This window comes from Gobio gobio (assembly GCF_949357685.1).
Source record: "Gobio gobio genome assembly, chromosome: 14".
Classification (NCBI taxonomy): Eukaryota; Metazoa; Chordata; class Actinopteri; order Cypriniformes; family Gobionidae; genus Gobio; species Gobio gobio.
The window spans coordinates 28,388,801-28,407,142 of NC_137107.1; the positions used below are offsets into that span (position 1 = coordinate 28,388,801).

General features: G+C 42.2%; 1 protein-coding gene across 2 annotated transcripts in view; it reads left to right on the forward strand.

Annotated features, from left to right (window-relative positions):
- zbtb16a (zinc finger and BTB domain containing 16a) overlaps positions 1-18,342 on the forward strand; it is a 112,536-nt gene that overhangs the window by 88,719 nt on the left and 5,475 nt on the right. The window contains exons 5-6 of one of the 2 annotated variants that reach the window (XM_079834800.1): positions 12,984-13,154; positions 17,141-17,311. In XM_079834800.1, the coding sequence (XP_079690926.1) occupies positions 12,984-13,154; positions 17,141-17,311 (342 nt within the window). The remainder of the gene's footprint in view (positions 1-12,983; positions 13,155-17,140; positions 17,312-18,342) is intronic. The other variant, XM_079834801.1, reaches the window with a different exon arrangement.

Below are 18,342 nucleotides of genomic sequence, written 5' to 3' on the forward strand. Positions count from 1 at the left end.
AAATTAATTAGATTCTATCTAAATTAAACACGCCATGGAATCATCATGGGGTGACGGGGCCTTTTTGAACATTTGGTGGGCTTGAGTTTTTACGAACTGATAATGTTTCTTTTTCTTTCGTTTGAAGCATTAAGCCCCTGATTCTTTTCCCACGGACCCTTTAAGCATCTCCAGTTGTCTAATGCATCCTCTAATGTGCTCTCACAATGAAAACATCTTTTCGTTTATTGCTGTTTTTTTAAAGCCCTCCGATTTCACCAAGGATTTTTACCTGGGAGTGTACAGCGCACGTCTGCCACGCTTGGTGGCCGCCAAGCCAAATCAATTGGCTTTCTAATGGAATTAAAAAGAGGGTTGAAGTGATCGAGGCAGACCTCTATATTAGTTGCTTCAAAAGCGTTTCCCCCAGGCCCCTCTTTTTTTTTCTTTCCTCCCCAAGCACTGATGCCGCTTGATCGACACACGCTTAATCTATAAATAAAGTCTTTTCTTTCTTCACAAAGACTTTGTGGTTTACTGTTTGTCCTCAAGGTCAGGGTCAGGCTGTTCTGAAAAGACATGTCCCAGTGATCATTAGGAAAATAACCTGGTCCTAATTGAGACGGGCAACTTCTGTCAGCTGTTTGAGGAAAGCGACTTCGAATTTCCCTTCTTTCGGCGCTGATTTCCCATGCCGTCTCCTTTTTTTCATTCTCATTTGCAGTGACTTGCTAATAGATAAACAAATGCATGTTGGGAATAAAGGCTTTAGCACCTGCTTCTATTAAACTGTCAGTACATATTTTGGTGGACAGATAAAAAGTATGGTACAGTAGTCGAATTCCTCCGAAAGCTGAAATGCTTACTCTCTCGGCGAGCGCCACATGACCTTGATACATTTGTTTTCCCGAGCGATCTTGAGACGTTTAGTCACAACATCGTTTTTCATTTCATTCTGTTGTTTTGTTTACGGTGCCCGAGAGTTGGAGAAGACACTGTTGCACTATAACGCCACTGGCCTCCAATTTATGGAGCATGTTGATTGCCTTCCATTTTCTCATTTGAGTCTCCCTATGACAGAGAGAGCCTTCACGGTCGCTCGGCTAAGCATTCATTCTTAATGCTGAATTTAAAGCACGCAACCCTGTAAAGGAGCCCAACAAAGCGAACTTGTGCGCGCCATCGGGAAGGTGATTTCGCTGGGCAACAGGCTCGTTCATCGGCCCTCATTTCCACTAAGAGCTACACAAAAGCCTACATTAAGCTGGAAAGAGGCATGCCAGTCCTATTATTCTTAATACCTTTATCTGTGTATATGTTATTTGGCCAAGCTTCTCCAAATGCATTTAAATATGATTAACATTGGCGCTGCTTCACTTTTTTTTTTTCCTCTTTTTTTTCACTAGCGGATCATGCCCCCCTCCCCCCCATGTAATGTTTTTGTAGCCGCACGGCTTTAGAGTTCCATTCTCATTCCTGTCGTCTCGGAAAACAAAACAAACTCCTGTTCCTGTCAGTTGGGTCGGAGATAGGGGCAGCGGTGGGGTGGGGGGCAACAGTGAAGGGTGGTGGGGGTGCAGCAGCTAAAAGCCTTTTGTCCAGTGGGAAAGACCATGTCAGCAGCCAGTGAGAAAAGGGGCTCCGGTCATTTGGCCACAGTAAAAGACCAAAAGTGTAAAGATTAGGGACGTAAGGGGTCGAGGTAAAAGCCTATGACTAATGTGGCTGGTCATTCACAGCTCTTGCCACATTGTTTGTCCACTGTCCAGATGGTCACTGGGAATAAATCGCAGCGAGAGAGGGAGTTCTGTGGATTTTTAGGCTTGACTTCCTGTCAGATTATTTTTCTCACTTTCTTTAGATCAGCATTTCAGACCCATGGCATTTATTCAGTAGGAACATGTTTCGTCCACAAAAGCATTTACTATGATAGACCGCAATATGTATACTAGACAAAAGTTTGGATGCGACTTCTTTAAATATATGCTCACCAAGGCTGCATCAATATACAGTAAAAACAGTAAAATTGTCTTAAAATGTATACGTATTAAAATATATTATTTTTGATTATTTGTAATGTCACAATGCACTGAATAAAAGTATTTATTTATTTTCAAAAAATCTTACTGACCCCAAACTTTTGAACAGTAGTGTATTTACAGTTTGTTTGTGCATTTGGGCCACAAGACTTTAGATCAAAGGTTTTAAGATCATGAGAAATATAAATTCAGTCGTGTCCAGACTTTTGTACAATAAACTTGACACTTGAACACCGAAAGCTGCATAGAAAGTGTTGAATCGCTCTTTATTGTTGTCATCTCTTTGATCACTGGAGGGTGTGAGTTGTCGGGAGGCAGGAAGATTTGCAGACAGGATGACGGAGACTGGTACTGCTGAGCTGCAGGACAGTACGGCACCCTGGTAGATATCAGGGGAAAATAGCACTGGAGTCCGTTTATCCGCACGCCCGCAGCTGTCCGCTGCTTGATGTAAATCCATCACCTGCGGCTTAACTGCATTCGCTGCAAAAACCTGGAAGCGTTTTGCACCCAATCAGGTTTGAGGCTGACCAAAAAAGTACCAGTTATGGGGAATTATACAGATATATCACATTTGATAGACCAAAGTGCCGATTTTTTTCGATCACCCAAAGCTTGTTTAGAAATGACTGAATATTCTGTATTCTATTCATACATGCAGATTCAAATAAGCTTGTATGTCTGATATGTTGAACAGATTAGTAATTCGTCTTAGCATTGACATTGATTAAATAAATCGTGTTAAACCGTCTTAAAAGATTAGCAGGCGTTCCATTATGAGCAAAAATAGATAGAGATCAAAGGGAATCGACAACAGTAAACAAACATTTTACCATTTTAAGGAAGGGGGGTACAAGCAGGACCCTCGAATTACCTTCCCAATGCAGATCTTCTTTATAGTGGCAGTTTGTCATTTGGTGGAACAGTATAATTTATTTTCATCCTCCTGATGTGTTTCCCAGTAATGGCTTTGCATAGAGACCGTTTCTGCATACGCCCAGAGGGGAAAAGCTCACACACATGCATACACGTACAAACTCTCTCTCTCTCTCTCTCTCTCTCTCTCTCTCTCTCTCTCTCTCTCTCTCTCTCTCTCTCTCTCTCTCTCTCTCTCACTGTTCTCCCCCCCCCCCCCTCACTCACATCGAATAACACCACACAGCCTGATTTTCAAATGTGGAACATGTAAACATCAAGCCTTATTCAGTGCATTCATCATTTGCATGCATCTAATATCCCGAGTACAAATTAGTTGCCAAGCACTGAGAATGTCATTAAAATTCAATAGTTTTGTGCTAGATATATTTATCCTGCATCTTCTGCGTTTTATACATTAGATGAATTTGTGTGTGTAAAGATTATTCAAATGGAGTCGCATGAACACAGTTTTGGGTGAAGGCAACCGTGTTGGGTTTGTAGCACAGAGTGACCCCTAATGGCCAGAGTGCAGTATCGCAATCCAGTGCAGGGCTCATGTGTGGCGTATGAGGGACACTGAACTGACACCCTTGGCAACCACTCGCCCGGTTGCCACGGCCAAGCAAGCAATTCGGAAGCCAGCTGTACTGCAGGAGCTGTTCCTTCTCATTTGCAGTTCATTTATCTCCCATCTCCGCAAGCCTCGCCAGCACGCACACACACACGCACACAAACTCCCACTGGTAACCTCATCTCCATTGTGCCCAATCAACTGTGGAAAGTAAATGGCATCTCTCTCCCCCTTTTATTCATTCAAAATAACTCGCACATGCACACGGCATAGCCGCGGCCGTCCTTCATACAAAACCACAGATGTAGAGACACTAGCTCATATACACGCGTACAATAGAAATTGCCTCTGAAGCTCATGTCAATAAAGTATGTCAAATGTAGCCTGCAATGAGTAAATTACATGCATTACTAAAGCTGTGTATGACAGTCGCTTCGCTTACACATGTGGTGACTGCTACGTATCGATTGTTATATTTAAATTCAGCAGCTGTGTTTGATGAACGCATGTGCAAGGGAAGCACTGTGTGTCAGCTTGTCAGATGCGAAATCATTTGGTGAAGCATTTAGGAAATAAACGTAAGAGCCCCCAAGCCAAAAGCTTTGTTCAGACAGACAGTAATAGATTTTGTTGTTGTAGTTGCATCTGACTCGAATTTTTGTTTGTATATTGTAAAAAAAAAAAAATTTTAAAGACGGTGTGCGTGTGTGTCATAGACACAATATACGGGATATTTGTCAGCAACATTATTATTATTATCTTCAGTTTGTAAAGCCATTCGTACATGGACACATATAATTCTTTTAATATATATTTATAGTTTTAAGACATTCTTACATAGGCACAGTTTCTTTTTTGTGACCCTGGACCACAAAACCAGTCATATAGTATTTTAAATATATAAAAAATGGGCCCCACTTTATATTAGGTGGCCTTAACTACTATGTACTTGCATCAAAAAATAAGTACAATGTACTTATTGTGTTCTTATAGTATTGCAAAACACTTTTGCTGATATTGAGGTGGGATATGGGTAAAGTTAGGGACAGGTGTGGTGGTGTGGGTACGTTTAAGGGTAGGGTTAGGTGTAAGGGAAGTGTCAACAGTGTAATTACAAATGTAACTACAGAAATTAGTTACAGATGTAATAACATGCAGGTATTTTAAAAAATGTAAGTACAATGTAAAAACATGTATGTACACAATAAGTGCATTGTATCAAATGATTAGTTAAAATGTAAGTACATAGTAGTTAAGGCCACCTAATATAAAGTGGGTCCAAAAAATGTATTATTATTAGTAATATGCATTGCTAAGGACTTAGTTTGGACAACTTTAAAGGCGATAGGAAATGTTGTCCTATCCTAACAAACCATACATCAATGGAAAGGTCAGGGTCACATTTGTCTATAAAACAAATATATAACTAGGATTTAATTATGCAGAAGTATTTATATTTAAAATGTTTTTAAGGTCATGATAAACGTTTATAGTTGTTAATAGTTTTTGTAACAGCGAAAAAAGCACATGAAATCATTTTTTTAAGCATCCATATGTGGTTTGAAATCCAAAATTGAGATTTTTCAGAAGTGCATTTCAGTCAGACATTAGTGTCATTTTGCAGTGCTTTTCTCTATCTAGTTGAATTAGTAAATGGACAAATGAGTGAGCCGTTTTGGACGTGGCATATGCATGAATGTGTAAATACAGTAATACTGATCTGTCAGATGTGTTGATGAGTTGGACATGCCAGCCAGATGTCATGATGGACATCGGCAGAGGCATGATTCCAGATTTTTCAGTCCTGTTTGACAGCGACTCTCTTCTGTCTGTGTCCTGCTGACGCTTAAGTCATTACTATGGCAACCCATGTGGATATAGCAGATATTGACTACACTGTCTGAACAAACACCCCTGATTTCATCACTTGCACTATGACAGCACAGACACCTAAAGAAAAACGAATCCGATTGATGTGCGCGGTGAACACGAGCACGAGAGAGTCGGGCAAATCCAGATTTCTGCACGCATGTCGTCGGCTTCAGAGAGCAGATGAGCTTTAGTTATTATGGGACTCATCAGCACTGTAAACTTGAGAGAGCTCCAGACATCCTCCAGACACTCTCGCCTCCTTGGTATGAATCGTCCGTATCTCATTCCCTGCACTAATTCCAATTTAATTGCCAGTGGCCTGAAGCCTCCTCAATAGGAGTAACAAATGGTTTGATTTTGTAGACTTCATCAGACTGCATTTTAAATGCGACACTCACCCCGCGCGAATGCCAATGAAGCAGAGGAGAGGCTGCCTGTTTACTAATTATCCTTTTTCTTACTGGGAGCCGCACTGCAAGGGTTGTCTGATTAAATCGGATTTGTGGGATAGGGGGGAAAAGCAAGCACGGTCCTCTGCTTTGTAAACGATCCTCATGCAAGGCAAGGGCCAGCCGTGCACTGTAAATTCTGCTCTCTTAAAGGGACACCGTGTCTTTTGTAGACCTAACGCAGGGGTGGGTCCACTCGTAAATTCCTCCCCTTACTTGCCCCCCCCAGTGTTACAGTGTTTATGATCTTGTATCACTTCATCCATCAGGGCAGAAAGATGATTCAAATAGCAGCTCTCCAAACACGGATCATGATGTATGGGCTATACAGGCTATACAGTCTCCCTTTTAAAATTTGGCAGCAGCTTCTCATACATTTTTTACAAGTTGAAGTTTATCAAGTTTGTCGTCATCACAATGATGAAAGATTGGATGTACAATGTACTTTACACCGATAAGGATAATGAGCGATTTTATTACCCTTGGCTTATGTTAAATGAATAATGTGTATTTTCCGATGCCCTTGTACGTCCAGTAGTGGTGTCGCGATATATCTATAAAGATTCAAATATTATGTTAGTAATGCACATACAATCGTAGACAAACAATTCAGTGGCAGTAACTATTTGATTTACACTCCAACATAGGTGGTAGTATTTTTACCAGCCTTCATAAAATGGTGTCGCTAATACTGCTTCACAAAGTCAATTTGGATTCTGTTAAAATGACTGGGTTTTAAACACCAGATTCAATACCATTGATGACTGGTAATATTATGCTGCAAATGCATTTTCCGGAACTTTCCTGTAATCGTCAAGAACAATTCATCGGCGCAGCAGAACCATGCTTGCATTTACCGAATCCTCTTTGCAGGCACGTTGAGCTAGTGTTGAAAGCTTACTTAATTATGAAGAATCTGCCTCCAACACCTGTCAAAGTCAATAGGGCCAATTTCTTCCATGTGGGTTGGTGAGTGATGAAGACATTTTCTCTGTCTAAATGGACACTGGAGAAACCATATGGTTCCATGACATTATCTTGAGGTAATTAATATGGCTTCTACAATGACATCTGGTGGCATTAATCTATCTGAGAACGCAGCATCTCACCGCGGCTGCCCGACATGAAAGTGAATTATCTGTAACTATTATTGGTGCAAAGTCTGGAAAGGTACCAGCCCCTGAATGAGAAGTAATCTTTTCGGAGGTTTAGCGCAGGTTGCACCGTCCTCATTCTTTCCCTTCGAAGCATCAGTTTAATGCTTTTTAAAAGTCTGCCATTGTAATTCTCGTTTTAAAAAGCCACCACTTGAGATGAAAACCTGTTAAATCAAATAGCGTATTTTACACGTCCCCCTGTCGGGTGTCATGTATTTGTAAGGCAGACCTTCGGAGACCAATGACACTTTGATAGTAACACACAAAATGTTATTTTGTTTCTCCCTCTTTCTCTCTCTCTCCCTCTCTCGCTGTCTCCCATCTCACCATCTCTCCTCCTGTTAGATCAATAAACAATTCATTGAAGCTCTTTTCTTTGCTTTTCTTGTCAGAGGCACAGAGGCGTTTTGAATGCATTAAGGCAGCGCTCTGTGCTGTCACACGCTCTGTATTCCAGACCAAAGCTGTCAGTCGTTGCCCTCCCTTCCTCGCCAGCCCCCTCTGAAAGCCTCAGGCTCCTCTAATGCCACATTATGCCCAGCCACTCTCCCGGATTACATGGATGTGCAGTCCTCCTGTAGTCTGGGCTCATTAGGTGTCAGCTAGAGTGAGTGAGCGAGCGAGTGAGTGAATACCCTGGCCGGAGAGATGCTGCAGACATATCGCATCACACGCACACGCAGCCGCTGGAACAGCTTGTACCTGTTGACTTCCCAGCAGCCTGTAGCACTCAGTCATAAAAACACTCGCGTAACATCTCTTTATCTATCTGTCTCTCCCTCTCTTCGGATTTAAAACCAGATTTGAGCAGAGAAAAAAAAGACAGGAGATATATGAAGCCAGACTAGGGAGAAACATTTCTCTTTCTCTCCAATCGCAAGTGCAAGACCGTGGAAATGAATGGGTCAGAAAGCCTTTAGATGTGGCTTTACCCTTCAGACCTGGAGCCCTTTGGTAATGCGCTTGCTATAATACTCACATTTATACATCCCAATTATAATTAAGATGCAGTCCCCATGAAAAGCATTACACCGCTCGAAGGGGTTCTCGTGACTAATGTTCTCAGTACGCCGCGCTATACACAGATATGCTCGCTTGCAAGCGCAGTAGGAAATGGTAAATTTCCCTTCATAGCCCCATTTCACACTGAGCCAAAGTTCTGTGTTTTGCACATTATACTAATTGTGGGACTAAATATTTGGGCTTTCTTTTGAGGCTATGTGCACCCCCCGTGTACGTTAAAGGGGTTGTATAGTTTTGGCACCAGTCTGACCATATTGTCACGCCCTTCTGAGCCCCTGCTAGCACCCATTGTCCCCAGGCTCAGCGGGGCTGCCAAGGCCCCCTTCTGCCCCGGAGCGCCCAGGCAGCCCTACACCACCACCACCCCCCCTCCACCTGGCCCAAACAGCTACCCCCATGACCCCTGCTCCCCTCCTGCTGTCAATCTTGAACTTCTCTCACAAGCTTCACACATACCATACAGTCTTGGTGTACATACACTCCATGGCATTGGCTTTCCCGGCACTCACGTGTGACACAAGCCTATCTGCTTTGCTAACACATCTAATCTGTCTGTCTGCTTTTCTGTCTGGATGTCCTCTTTGTACACAGTTCTTTTTTTTAAAAAACATTTTGAATTGAGCAGCTACTTATAATTGGGGGTGCGGTTAAATGCATAGGCCTATATTTATTACACAATGACTCTGGAATGCTTGATTCTGATTGTTTGCTGTAATTATTTGAAATATTAATGTGAATAAGCTTTGGGGATTTTTCAGTAACTCAAATAAATGAGTCACTGAATAATTTTTCAAAAAATTCATTTAAAAACACTATTTCGTGCAGGAACAGAACAATTGAACGGATTCAATCATGAATAAAATGTGACTGCCTTTGAATGAGTCATTGAATTGTTCAATCAACCAATTTGTTCAAACACACTTATTCATTCATGAACAGAATGCATGTCTTTTGAATGAATCAACACATCATTCACCCAAATGATTCGTTCTGATTCAGTTAACACTCGGCTGAACAAAAATTGACAAAGTAACTGTCGATAATGTGTCTAAAATCTAAAGTTGCTCAATAGAAACTTCTTGTTTATTGAACTTTTGTACAAATGTAATTGTGCTTTTATTACAACTCAAATCTATCATGTAACACATGAGGTGATGTACAGCCAGTTAAAGGGTTACTTCACCCAAAAATGAAAATTCTGTCATTAATCACTTACCCTCATGTCTTTCGACACCCGTAAGACCTCCGTTCATCTTCGGAACACAAATGAAGATATTTTAGTTGAAATCCGATGGCTCAGAAAGGCCTCCATTGGCACAATGTACTTGACACTCTCAAGACCCATAAAAGGTACTAAAGACGTTGTTACTAAGTCCATCTCACTACAGTGGTTCTACAATAACTTTATAAAGCGACTAGAATAGTTTTTGTGCGCAAAAAATCCTAAATAACGACTTATATAGTGATGACCGATTTCAGAACAATGCATCATGAAGCTTTGAAGCGTTATGAATCAGTGAGTCAATTCAGCAGTTTGGATCGCCAAAGTCACGTAATTTCAGCAGTTTGGCGGTTTGACACGCGATCCGAATCATGATTCGACTCACTGATTCATGATGCTTTGAAGCTAACTACTTTAATCATCTAACCCTTTAATCATCACTGCGAAATAAACCCATTCAGGGTGATAAAGGACCCATCTGGTGACTGGACATTTATCCCTTACTTGTTTGCATTAGAGTGTGCAATAATATAAAACCGAAAACCAATACTCTCCTATGTTGCACCACAGCCGTCAGGCACTGACAAAAGTTTCACATCACATCAGATATACATTAACTTAAACATCAGCATCCTGCATACTGCGTGCTTATCTAGGAAGTGCATTTCAAGGGGAGCTGCAGGACAGGTGTGTCATTAGTGCAAGGCTCTTCACTGAGCAACAGGTGACATCACACCTCACTGCAGTGGCAACAGATAGAGCGGCAGGAATTTGTATTCCATCAGCACCGGCGAATTGAAACGTAAGCTAATTGACTTTGGTCTCACCAGCTTAGAATAGCATTCGTTCTCCATGTGGGGTTTCTCAGAGCTGGCATCGGCCCTGTGGGGGAAACAGTTACATCGTCTAACTCTCACATTAAGTTTTAATCACAGCCCTGTTCAGTTTGTTTGTGTAAAAAACTGTTGCATTGGTTCTGAATTCTTAAATGAATTCAAAATGGTTGTATATGTGCAGTATATTAACTTTAAAGCCATCTATTCTAGTGTACTCCTGAAAAGAATAACAGAAAAATGCTTTTGTCGAGTGGTTTCAATGGGTCTCTAGGTAATTTGTGATTAATGGCTAAATGTTATGTGACATACTACATGGTTATCTTCTGAGTCTGGGATGATCGGGCACGCATTTTCACAACCATCCTAGAGTTTGGAGGTGTTTGCAGTGGTGAACACAAGCAGAACACCCCCATCACCTAAATGCTGTGGCGCACCCGCTGTTAAGTAACGGCCAATGCTTCTTCAGGGCTATTAACTTAACACTGCGATGGAGCCAAGAGGCCCTTATAAATAGACACAGGAGTGGAGGTAAATTATGCCAAAATTCAGGCAGCAGGCAGCAGCAGCCAAAGCCAGTCCTCTATCCAGGTGTCACTTTGTCCAACTCAATTTTGCACTGTAATAGAGGCGAGTGGGTCAGCCACTTCTCTCTCTCTCTCTAGTTCTTTTTCCTCTGCCTTACCCTTCAATACCTCACAGAAGAGTTTCTCCCAGCTAGGCCATTTACTTGTGACGCTCTTTACTTCACACCGAGGAACACTTAATTCCAGCTAACACCAATCACATGGACACTGCACTTCCCTTCATGGCTGCCGCTTTATCAACTGCCCTCCCTGCCCTTCTTCTGCTCCCAAAATAGTGTTCTTTCTTCAGTGGAAGTGTTACCACTTGAGAAATATGATGCATCAAGGGGTAAACTGTAAAATGTGTCATTTAACACGTAATGGAAATGTAATCCATCTTTGGAATTTTCTAAATCAAATTATATCCTTAAAACAAATATGCTATTCTTCAAATATTGTCTGGAAATATTTATCTTTACAGTATGTTAACCGTGTATACTTTTGTATTTAGTATTAAAGTACAGTTTCATTTACCATTCAAAAGTTAAGAAAATGTATACTTTTATTCAGCAGGGACAAACACGCATGACTTGACATTATTAAGCATAAAAAATATTAAGCAGCACAACTGTTTTCAGCATTGATGATAATAAGAAATGTTTCTTCAGCACCAAATCAACAAATTAGAATGATTTCTGAAGGATCATGTGACACTTACGATTGGGCTAATGGCTGCTAAAAATTCAGCTTTGCCATCATCACAGGAATACATTTCATTTTAAAATATATTCAAATAGAAAAGTTATTTTAAATTATAGTAATAATATTAGTAATTAATAGTAATAACATTTAACAATATTATTGTTTTACTGTATTTCTAATGAAGAAAATGCAGGCTTACTAAGCATAAAATACTTTTCAAAAACATGAATAAACCATAATATATGCATAATATACATAAAATAAACATGACTGACTTTCTATACTTAAACTTTTCTAATTATTTGCATTAAATAAAAATAGCGTTTTATGTAATTGATCTAAAATGTGTCCAAATTTCCAAAGATTGCACCACTTAAAAAGGATGTGGGCCCACAGTACTTGGTCACTGATTGAGCTTTTTTGAGAGGGGAATACTTGAAATGAAAAGTGGGTGAATTATCATCATTAAATCTTTCAGTCACCAATAATGTGTGATTTTTAAGAGCAATCACGGAGCAGCACTGGTGATGTGGCTTAGTCTTTCTCTCCACCCCATCCAGACCCTTGAGCTCCCTGGGTCAGAGTCCACCTAACCTCTCGCATTCCTCAGAGCCTTTCCTCCCTACCCCCTGCCCTCTTTCCTCCTGTCACCCTGTCTTTCATCTCCCTCCACCCGCCCCTTGAAAATTAGCTTTTTATGTTTCTTTACAGCCTTTAGATTTGCCATGAACCTTTCTGAAGCAAACTTGGATTTCACAACCCCAAACTTCTTTGGGATTTCCTTCCATAATCAATGCCCCCCTCTTTTTCATCGATAAACCTAGAGACGTAAGAAGTCATTAAAGATGGAGACAGCGAGAGGGGGAGGGAGATGGCTGGGCCGAGAGAAAGCCAGAAGGAAGGCTTGTCAGTATTTATTTGCAGAGAAGCAGCAATTTAGCTGCACTGTCTGAGATTTAAGAACAGGAAAAGTCGTTTCTCTCGCTCACCTCAAACTCCTCCTCCCATCCTCTCAATCGCTCCCGTTTTTTTTCTCCAGCAAATGCTGATTGATCGAGCTTTATGAACATGAGACTGGGGCTTCTCATAGATTTTTAAATTAGTGGCAGCTTTGCCCCAAAGATGTGTTATCGACTCATGAAATGGAAGCGGAGCTTAAAACACTCCCACTTTCCCCAGAGTTTTCTAGAGCCTGATAATTGAAAAAAGTGTGAAGTGTGAGTCTGTGTATTGGAGTTAAGCAAAAGAGAGGGGAAAATTGTTCACTTTGCACCGTATGTGTCTGTTTTTTAAGTTGAGATTTCAATGATTTGGTAATATTACCGCTCCAGTCTTTGTCATTTCAGTTTATCTGTCCGCTGACCTCTTGTGGCACTGTATTATATGTGCATCTCACCCTGTGGTACTGAATTAGATTCTCCTATTGATCCACTGAGACCGAGTGTATTTTCTAAATGAATCGTGGTCTTTTTCAGCTTGATTGTCCAGTGTGCAGTAATCACGATTCAAAAGAGCCAGAATTTCTGCACAACCATCCATAACCAAACTAGAAGTCTTGCCCAAAAAGAATTGCTGTTTAGCTTGTCTAACATACAATACTGTAAATGGTTTTGCACATGCATGCTAACATCTCTCTCTCTTTCTGTTCTCAGGATCAGATATGGCCATCTTCTGTTTGCTCTGCGGGAAGCGCTTCCAGACACAGACGGCTCTGCAGCAGCACATGGAGGTCCACGCAGGCGTGCGCAGCTACATCTGCAGCGAGTGCAACCGCACATTTCCCAGCCACACCGCACTCAAGCGCCACCTCCGTTCGCATACAGGTCTCTCATCAACTCTATACTACTTGAGTTTCTGTCTTAACGTCGCACATTTGTGCATAAACCGGCGGCCTCAGGAGCCATATTTTTGGAATGAATCGGTAATACTAATTTGATGCTTTGATGTTTTATGTACATCCGTCAAGCCGAATGATTATACATGCCGAGATGTGATTCACCCTGTAGAGTGTTTAATTCAGGATCCTGGTACAGTCATTGTGTTGGCTTTTTTTTCCCACCCGTCATCCCATCACCTTCTAGATGGAGGTGGATGGAATGAAGATAGCAGGCTGAAGTGACATGTCATTTAGCGAAAGGCCACAGCGCTGTGATGGCTTGTGACAGCGCAGATATCACCCTCCCCAGACGGGCTAGCCCTGCTATATGGCGGTTTCATCCCCATGTGGCCAGGCACGCGGCTGAGCAGATGCGACGACTCGGGGAACGGTCTCCATTACTGTCTCCGAATATGAGACACTGGAAATGAATCCCATTTTCTCCAGAAAGCCTTTTCCCCCCTTCGTCTCTGACCTTAAATAACAGCCTGATGTGTCAGAGTTGCTTTACTTGGCGGCGCAGGGATGAATATTTGAAGCGAAAGCGAGAGATGAGCAAAGCCCCTCTGTTTACAGGCCGCCCTGGCTGTTACTGGGCGGCTGACGGTACAAGACGGCCAAGTGCTTACTGTACTTGCTTGTCCACGGCAGACTGCACATCGGAGCCGACGCTCCCGCCTGCACGCATAAATATCAATGGTATGCTTTGCCGCAGACGTGGCGGAGGGAGAGAGAGAGAGAGAGAGAGGCTGTGACGCAGCGTCGCGCTAGTTTGAACCCAATTCTCTGTGGGCGTGTATTAAATTACAATGAGCGCTAGCAAGCACCCCGTTTAATGTGATGTGGGGGCTTTTGTCAAGGAGCTGAAAGGGAAAAACTGCTATTGGCACTTGCAAAAACCACCGAAAATAAGTCTCAGATTTTTTTTTAAAAGAGGACAAAAAAGAAGACTCGCTGCTCGCGTTTAATTCTCCTTTGATCTTCTTAATCTCATTGACAGTGTATTTTTTTTAATGCTGGAAACTGAGTCGCAGATATGATAAGCACTGGATATTCCTCCAGAGCCGTGTTTTCCCACAGCACCATCAAAAGGGCTCAAGTACCGTTTCATCAATAAAGAAACAAGAAATTTTAAACGTATTGTGTACTTAGTAGTATATCATTTAGCCTTAACGTTAATATAAAGTTGCCATTTTACATTGATTTACTGTAAAAACAATCACTACTGTGGGTTACTCACCAAGCGGCCTATATAAAACTTTGTTTGCCTTTCAACCATAAGCTTTCTCAAAATGTTTTCTTTTGTTTAAATATTGCAGTTCAGGAAATATACATTGTACTTGTTTTATAGCTGCATTACTTTGTGACGCAAAGGGGTGTAAATATAGTTTTATTCCTCACAGGAATAAATTAGATTTTTAAGTGTATTAAAATAGAAAATGGTTATTTTTCACAATATTACTGTTTTAGCTGTTTAGCTGTAAAAGTTAAATGAAAAGTGCATAAAATTGTATAAATACTATGTAATAATTTGACAATCCTTATCGTTTAAGTCATCATTTCTGTTGTATAGGTTAAAGTGAGCAAAATCAAAGTATTTTCTGGGGTAAATCACCACTTTGTCGAAACAATGGAGCGATAGCTTGACGTATCCCTGTTTTTCTCCATGTGTGTGTGGTGCCCACTCAAAAATAACTTAAATGAGTCATTATGGCCCACTCAGTCATTATTCAGTAATTCAAACCCGAGCTTAAATTTGATTTCAGTCATACCTCATCCTAAATGCTGATACAGAACCAATTTTAACAGGATTTCAGAAAATGATTACACACGTTTCCGCTGATTTTAAAGAGGAATTTCTCTTCTTGAACATACTTGCTCGTGTACGTTTACAGGCGCACGCAGTGTGAGCGAACGCTGGCATCCATTAGGGCTGATAATCATGGCAGCCCCCTCGCATCCCCCACCCCCCACCCCCCCTCGATTCCGCACGCTGCCGGCCGTGCCTCGTTAATATTCCGTTGTTGTTCTGCGCTTGTGTTTTATTCGGAGCCCATTTTCCATCTGCGGCGGGTGTTTTGTGTTCGCAGCTGTGTTTGATAGTGCAGCCCAGTCGAGACCCTGGCAGTGATGGATCCTTGATTTACGCTGCTTAGCGCATAATGAACTCGGCCCCTGCCTTAACGTAAGCCTTGGCCCTGCCAGGCGGCTGGCGGTGCCCGCAGACCCCGGCCAGGTACACCACCGCAGCAGTCCCCCGAGGCACGGGGACGCAGGTGGCAGGCCCCAAGCTTCCCAAATGTCTTTTCCGCCCTCTTTGTGCCTCCCAGCCACCAGATTTACAGACAGACACAGAAAGTAACCGAAGAACACGCAGTCGGTGACAGCATCTTGATCTATCACCTTGTATCTTTACTGCCTCAAAGCTTAATGTATTCCAAACAAAGCAAAGCCGCCAAACCGAATTTGATAAGCAAATTGCCTTCTGTTTATAGCAGTGACATGCCACATTTACATAACAGGTAGCCTAAAAAACTAGAGTGATATGAATTTGTGCCTTGTGGTATCAAGAGAGAGCTGTCACAAATTATTTTGTCAAATAAAGATTAAAGATGCTTTTAGCAAAGGGTAGAATCAAGCCTGCGGATTTAACTCATGGCCACTTTTCCGGAGGCTAGCGCAGATGTCTTGGATTGAAACGCCAGCTTAGGCGCAATTAAAGTCAGGTGAATTTGGCGTGATTGCTATTCTCGTCGCGTGCCGGAGAGAAGTCGGGGAGCGTGATGGATTGTGATCTCTTCTGCGGAGGAGGCGTTTTGAAGCGCCAAATTTCGTACAGCGACTGATAACTTCATGCACACAAATAAATACTGTCACTTTTATTGATTTCTGAAATGTATGGGGTTTTTGTTTTTACTGTTTTGTCTTCTTTTTTTTTCTCCCCGCATTTTTTCTTTCCCATTACCGCCGAAGCGAAGACTGTGGAGCCCGAGCAGCCGTGTAAATGTGAGGCGTTTAGCTGCGTCTCGCCACAAAACGTGCCTGAGGAAATTGACATTGTCTGGTAACGGGAGGCAGCGAGAGTCTGAGCATGACAGTACATAACGAGAAATGCAATTTATTCCCAGGCACGGTGCCGCTCGGACAGCCAGATAATGAAACGCGTAGGTCATAGACGATGACTTAAACCCTCCGCACAGAAGTGAAATGCATTAAATATGGGGAACATTACACGCCTGGCAGAGTCGCGCATCTGTACGGAGAGAGAGTGATATATGGTTAGCTGATAGTGAGACACAGAAACGCAATTAGTGCAGAGAGCAGAAAAAGAAACACCCCCGCATATCATAATATCACTGATTACTGACCTCTGAATATCCATTACAGTCCAGGAAGACGGGAAGATATAGACGAGATGACCTATAATAGACAACTGGTGATATTGTAATGGCTTAATTTAAAATAAATATTATAGACCAGCTGTATAATGCGTTGTAAATCAAAGAGAAAAATCACTTGGGCTATTGTATAGGTCTTTTTTGTTCTCTTTTTCTTCCATCTTGAAAATTGTCGTCTTTGAACTTTTTTCCTTCAATTATCTTAAAAAAAAAAATGTACTTGAATTTTTATGTTTTCTGACATTTTACAGCCTTTTGTATGTGTAAGGTGATAAAATACTTGTCCGTTTTACACTGATACACATTGGAAATTCAAATTATAGTTGTTTTTGAGCAAATCATTCATTGGAGGATTGATTTCCAATGTGTTTAAAGTCAGTGTAAATACTATTTCTTTGACCCTATCAAAACTGTTTGAGTAACACTGCAACATTGTCATTTGTTGTCACTAGAGGTACAGAAATGACACCTTTAGGGGTGAAATAAGGTGATTACATTGACTCTCATGCACCATGCTGACCGGACCTCTGTTTAGCAGGTGACCACCCGTTCGAGTGCGAGTTCTGCGGGAGCTGCTTCCGAGACGAGAGCACGCTGAAAGGACACAAGCGCATCCACACCGGAGAGAAGCCCTATGAATGTAACGGCTGCGGCAAGAAGTTCAGCCTCAAACACCAGCTAGAGACCCACTACCGTGTCCATACAGGTACTGTGCACTTCATGTTTATCAAGCCAAGATAAATGGCAATGCTAACCGAAAAAAGCTAACCTCCCTGGTTCACAGTAACACTTTTGATCCAGTAACATGCCCTACTTAAATCACGTTACGCGCTACAGAGGTGTGTAGCAGCTTTCTGATATCCTTGTCAGTAGGTGAGCATCATATCAGATCTTTAGATCACAGCTGCGGCCGATGCCAGTGTAGGCCATGCCTCTGTTTGGCTTCAGACCTGTGTAAAGAGCCCCCTTTCCTCTGGTTAAGGTGATATCTGATTTATTCTCACGTCTTGGCGCTCCGTAAAGCCCACGCCAAAGTCCAGGCCATTTCCAGTGCTGTCAGCTCGCTCTTTGACAGGGGGATTAGTACGGTACTGTAGAGACCGGGTCACACAACGGGCACCAAACCGTCCCCTCCTCTCTGCCACTCAAAAAAACGATCCCGTTAAGCCAAACTATCAAGAAAGCCTGTCAAATAATTGGCTTCTTTGGGTGGGGATGGAGCAAAGCCTCCGCAGCGAGCACACAGCTCCTGAGATAACAAGAACAACGACAAGCTCACAGTCAAAGGCCACCGCATGCAAAAAGGGAGCCGCTTGATGAAGCATCGACATTGGCAGCACCGCTGCTGTCGATGGCCAATCAATACCTCGGCTCCATTTGCAATTCATTATTGCCTGGTTATCTGAGGCTGCCCTGTTTACAGTGCAGTTAAAGTACACTGACCACACGTGCATGTATCACTGGAGTCCCGACGGTTTAATGACCATCTCATTAGGGCCTCTGCATACGCAAACGCAGACGGACGTGACATTGCTCGAACCTCCGAGGTCAAGGTTCCTCGATCCCTCGGTTAAACAGAAGACCTGAGCAAACAACGCAGAGACTTTGCATTCCCAGGATGCCTTTACCCAGCATAAGCATTCTTCAATCCTCAACTTATCAATGCTTTCTTTCCCTAGTGACATTTTAAAGGTCAGCGTTTAGATGACTTATTTTCACTGTCAGGGGGAATGTGCT